This window comes from Sorex fumeus, unplaced genomic scaffold (assembly GCF_029834395.1).
Source record: "Sorex fumeus unplaced genomic scaffold, SorFum_2.1 ptg000043l, whole genome shotgun sequence".
Lineage (NCBI taxonomy): Eukaryota > Metazoa > Chordata > Mammalia > Eulipotyphla > Soricidae > Sorex > Sorex fumeus.
Window position 1 is genome coordinate 7,201,638 of NW_026606100.1, and position 6,000 is coordinate 7,207,637.

At 37.9% G+C, this 6,000-nt stretch overlaps 1 protein-coding gene across 3 annotated transcripts in view; it reads left to right on the forward strand.

The window, feature by feature from the left end:
* LIPA (lipase A, lysosomal acid type) overlaps positions 1-4,640 on the forward strand; it is a 29,954-nt gene extending 25,314 nt beyond the window's left edge. For all 3 annotated transcript variants that reach the window (XM_056120572.1, XM_056120573.1, XM_056120571.1), the window contains exons 9-10: positions 1,848-1,919; positions 2,772-4,640. In XM_056120572.1, coding sequence (XP_055976547.1) covers positions 1,848-1,919; positions 2,772-3,005 — 306 coding nt within the window. In that variant the 3' untranslated portion in view covers positions 3,006-4,640. The remainder of the gene's footprint in view (positions 1-1,847; positions 1,920-2,771) is intronic.
* Positions 4,641-6,000: the final 1,360 nt, after the last annotated feature.

The window sequence follows — 6,000 nt, forward strand, 5'->3', positions numbered from 1 at the left end:
ACCTTGGAAACCATGGTATTTAAGTAAAGTCTTAAATTTATATATATGTAAAACAAAATGTATATAAAACAAAAATATATAAATATATTTATATAAAACAAATATATACATATATATATATAACAAAGTGACCTCACAGAAGAATGATGAAACAAAAGTTATTACCAAGGACAAGTTGCATTCTTTAAATTTATTATTACATGATAATGGTGTCATTAGAGTTTTCTATTTGTCTTGGCTTAGCATTCTACCTCTATACCCTGGGCGAATTGTTATAGTATATAGGATTAGAAGTGAATCATATATTCAAGACATTGAAGATTTACGAACTAATTTTAAGTGTCAGTTTTAAAGCTGTTTATTGTAATGTGACCATTTCTTACTAATTTTCATTCACATATGATATAGATAAGTGTAATATAATAGTGAATACTAGTTTCATATTCTGACTTTTAACCCACTTAAAATTATATTGAAGTAATAAATATTAAATTGTGAAATGTCACCCCCAAGAAAGCCATTTTGACAGAGCATATCTGCATTTTTCCCTTTGACACCAGTTGGTAAAAAATTTGACACAGTATCCAATGCTCTTTGGAATGCCAGTTTTGAATCTATTTTCTGACAGATTTTGAATTTGGGAAGATAGAATTTGCATTGTTTCAATATTTTCAAATAAATGATTTTTTAAAATTTTATTTATACCATTATAAATGTTCATAAATTTAAATTTTACATGTAATTTTTATGTGTTTCAATAAAAACAAGAAATAAGTTTCAATAAAAGCTATGTTGTTTTTCAACATAGTTTTTATTGAAACTTATTTATATGTTCAAGAGAGAACATGGGCTTTTCTAGAGAGGAAAAAGCAAAGAGACAGAGGTAAACAAGCGAGATGCATATTTAAGGGAAAACATGCACTTGAAGACGAAGCCTCATACGTAATATTTCCTGACTAGTATCCCTAACTGAATATAATTATGCTGATTGTAGTAAAAATTTGCTGATTATTCTATTATTTGTGTTTAAGAAATATTATGGAGCGATAGCACAGCAGGTAGGGTGTTTGCCTTACACGCGGCCAACCTGTCCAAACCGAGTTTGATTCCTCCGCCCCTCTGGGAGAGCCGGGCAAGCTACTGAGAGTATCTTGTCCGCACGGCAAAGCCTGGCAAGCTACCTGTGACGTACTCAATATGCCAAATACAGTAACAACAAGTCTCACAATGGAGCCGTTACTGGGCCCGCTCGAGCAAATCGATGAACAACGGGAGGATAGTGCTACAGTGCTACATGAAATCAATCAAAATAGTAAATAATGAAGCTAGACAGGGAAATACTTATATGTATCCATGCATAAATGTGTTAACTCACGATATAGTATTTATATTAATCTATGTAAATAGATAATAGATATTGATACATCTAATTAGCATCAATTCTAATGATATGTATCATTACATAGCAATTAATATACAAGCATTTATTAATCTACTTTATAACATGCATTTCTTCTCTAAGTAAGATAGTTAATGCTCAGAAAAATTTGACTCAAATTTTGATGTAAGATATCATAATAAAGTTTATGCACAGGTACAACTTTTTTATTTAATATAATTCATATATACACATGTAACTTTCCCACAAGACACTGGTAAGTTGAGTTGTTTAATAACAAAGAACAAAATAAAGCCATTCATCTTAAATTGAAGTTTGGAAATGAAGAGTAATTTTAGGTATTGAGATAGAATTGATTTCTGAGAACATAGCTAAACTCTAGCAATCTGTGATATCATTTCAGTTTTATGTCAGAGTCTAAATTTTATTCAAATTATCTTCGCTTTAGACAGCTAAATTTCACAAGTTCCAGGCCTACGACTGGGGAAGTATGGCCAAGAATTATTTTCACTACAACCAGGTGAGTCTGTAGTCTTCAGAAGTAAAGAGGGCCTCCAAATTCTATCCAGGTGGCTCAGTGGTCAGGACTCAGGTGTGTGGAAATGTTTGGGAAGATGGAGGAGGTAGTATTTGTTTTACCTCTTTTCATTCCAGAACGCCCAGCTATGGGGTAGGTGATGGGAATGGGATTGCCCCGTTCTGTGCTGGGTTGTAGGCAGCATTTGTAATGACTGTGGGAGCAAAATTCCTTAATGGCTAGAGGAACTCAGGCCTGGTAGTACAGGGTGTGTGTGTAGGGGGTAGAATTGACCAAGCTAAGCTATACCCCTATGCTGTTTCTTTCACATGTAAATGAATTGGCTTTATTTTGCATGCTCTTAAGCTAGAGGAATTTTGTTCAAGTTTTTCTTATTTAATTCTTACAACTATCTGGTGACCCAGGTGTGAATATGTCACACAGTGAGGAAACTGAGGCTTTGAGGAATTCTTATGACTTATGTCAATACTCCAGAGGGAGAGGAAACTGGAGGATTTGATTTCAAGCAGAGCGGCTAATGACTTGATTAGTCTTCCTCTCAGAATGACTTCAGAGGGAGAAAGATGCCTTCCTTCTTGAGGGTTAAACTCTTGTCACATGCCTGGGCCTGGGACATCAGCTCCAAAGCCCGTGATGAGTCTAGTTGTTGTGTGGCTTCAGTTTGTTTTTGTCTGAGTAAGAGTAACTTTTAAAGTGTACAATGATTTTACAAGTTTTGGTCTTTTTTCCCCCCTCAGATCCCATGCATTGAGTGCTAAGTGATGGGTGTGTGGGCTATGATTTTGTAATTTGAAACCGTAACCACAGTTTGTTGTTTGTTTATTTTAACTATAGAGTCACCCTCCCGCTTACAATGTGAGAGACATGAAGGTACCTGTCGCTGTCTGGAGTGGGGGCCATGACTCGCTGGCCGACTACAAAGACATCAGTATGCTCCTGCCTAAACTCCCTAATTTGGTGTACAGCAAGTTCATTCCTGAATGGGAACATCTGGACTTTCTCTGGGGCCTAGATGCCCCCTGGCGGCTCTATAATGAAATAGTCAATCTAATGAGGAAGTATCCGTGAGAGCCAGACTGGACAAATTGACCCAGTTTTAGTATTATGTCAAAATTCTCACTTAATTTCTCTAACATACTTCTTTTTCTGTCCTCAATCTTTTTTATTTTTGTATCTTAGAAGATGATGATATTGACGATGCCTTATTCTCTCCAGTTAGGATCAGAAGTATGGTCATTTTGTTGTATTTGTTTAAGCAGTGATGAATGTGAAGATAATCCCAACCACAGTGCATTCTCTCTAAGTCATTAACAAAACATCACTGACTAAAGCATAACCACAAAGCTTAACCTTGCAGTTCAAAATGTAACTCTAGGGGTCAGAGAGACAGAACTGGGGTTAAAGCACATGCAGATGACTGCAGCCTTTGGCTCTGCAGATGGTCACCCAAGCACTGTCAGGAGTTAGCCCAGAGCAATGTCAGGTGTGGCTCAAAATCCAAAGTAATAATCATGGTGATGATGATGATGATGATGATAAATTAAATAAAATGTAACTCTATTGCCATTTAAGTCCCACCTTGGTACATGACATATGGGTTGGGGGTTTTCAAGTGTGCTATTTATTAGCAAATAACGTGACCGTTGATTTGAAACACTCAGTTCCCATCTCTTTGCCTTAACAAATTCCAGTGGAAAGGTCTAATGTGTAGGGAACTACATGACCTATTCTCCTGGTGTTTTGTGGTAGTATTGTGTGAAATTCGTGATACCCCAATGATACTCCAATGACTGATCAAACTTAGTGGCAATAATAGTTACTTTAAAATGTTTATATTATTTAGCAAATGGCTCAGAATTTTTCAGAGAAAGCCTGCAAAACCAGGCTGCAGGGGCTGAAGAGATTGAACTATCCTCAAGGGCTGGAGTACATGCTTCTGATGGTGGAAACCCTGAGATAGATTATCACATATCCAGCACCAATGGTTATGACTCTGGTGGTCCCTAAACACGGCTGGGGAGACCCTGAAAGCAAAGCAAAGTAAAACAGAAAGCCTAACCCAAATTCAATTCAGTGAAAACCAGGAAGACAACTATAATTAAAATAGCTTGAAGACTGATAGACACAACCACTGACACTCACTAGCTTCCTATTCTGTACTTCCGTTTCTCTTTTGCTTTGATTTAACTCTTTGGCAGGCCTTATCTGTAAAGAACAGCCTGTGGAGAGACTTTGCTACTGTTTACCTAACATATATATGCTCTCCTAATCAACTGCTACAGCTGAGTGAAGATATACTTAGATCCAAAGTCCTGCCAAACGTCCGACTTCATTTTCACACAAAGTAACTGTGAATGCAAATGCTTTAAAATGAAATCTCAGGGATTCTTCCTTTTTTAAATTATTCTATGTTTTGTATGTATCTCTACTGTTAATGGACCCATATAAAAATTGTGCCCTGTCATCAGCAAGCTCTTATTCTCCTGCTTTTCTTGCAGTGTTGTTTTCTTGCGATACTGCTGGATGGACAGGATGAAGAATGCCAAGCTTTTCCTGTCATAGTTACTTTGGTTACAATAATTGATGATATCGGTTCATATATGCTGGTTATGTGTGAACAGATCAATACTACTTTATACCATTTTAAAAGTCATAAAGTTACAATAAAACTCTGCAGAGCCTCCTAGGTGGAGGCATTGTGTATCTGTGTATATTATTCCCTCTTTTTTAATAGTCTCTCTCTTTCTCATTTAACGAACTTAGACTTTTCTTTTGTATTTTCTTCCCCTCCTTTTTGCTCCTTGTAAATCCTATGAATGTTTGATTCTTTTCCATGGGGAGGAGAGTATGTTCTCATGGCCAAGGAGGGTTACTTGGAAATATTGGATTTTCACACTACCCTGCAAGCTGAACTGGTGAAGCTGAATAAGACAAGAGGGGTGTCAGTTCTTTCAGATGTAGTGGCTGGTGTAGACAGGACCTCCCATTCAACTTCCTCCCAAATGAAGTAAACTAGTAATATATATACAAGCAGGACCTCAGTCACGGTCACGGTCACGGTCCTCCCGTTGTTCATTGATTTGCTCCAGCAAGCCCAGTAACGTCTTCATCGTGAGACTTGTTACTGTGTTTGGCATATCAAATACGTCACGGGGAGCTTGCCAGGCTTTGCCGTGTGGGAGAGATACTCTGGGTAGCTTGCCGGGCTCTCTAAGAGGGGCGGAGGAATCGAACTTGGGTCGGCCATGTTGGCTGCGTGCAAGGCAAATGCCCTACCTCTGTGCTATCACTAGGGAAACAAAAAAACCGTATCCTACTCATTTCTGATACCCAGAATCTAATCCAGGGCCTGTAATAGATTGAGTCACTAAATATATGTCTGTCACCATCAAGTGTGCAAAATGATGAAAATGAAGATTTAGCTAGAAGGAGTTAAATGCATAAATATCACCTGGAAGGATCCAAGAACTGACATGGAGGCTGTTCTTTTCATTGGAACCCCAGAAGAGAGTAAAATTGTACTGAAAACAAATATATCCTCAGGAGACTGCTACTCTCTGAACTGACTTCAGAGTCACTAAGGAGACTTTCTTCTCCTTGGATAAAGGAGAACGTTTAGGCCAACCTGGTACACAACTTGGGTGGGATTGGAAAGTGACAGTGAGTCAGTTTCCCTTGAAACTTTCCCATCACTATGGAGACAGCTTATCAGAGAGTGGCTTCTATGCCTTGAGGACTTGGTTTCTTTAAGCTCTGTTTGCTGCTTTGGGGGTTCCTATAGATGCTCTTGAGAACTTGTAGACAATAAAGTGACCCAACTCCAGGTCATAGAAATTAGGAGGGACTGTATTCTATAGAGTTCACTTTTCACTAGTGTGTTTTCCTTTTCACTTTATTTGCATAACTTTTATCAGGTTTCTATTTTTTTTCTTCTATGAACCCTTATAGAGGTGGAGAGTTCATGAAAGCTCTAGTTCCAGGGGACTGACGTTGCACATTTGCCGTTTTCAGTTGCCTCCCGTTCTGGATGTATATTTTCCCCCACCTTCTATTTCAATTTGTT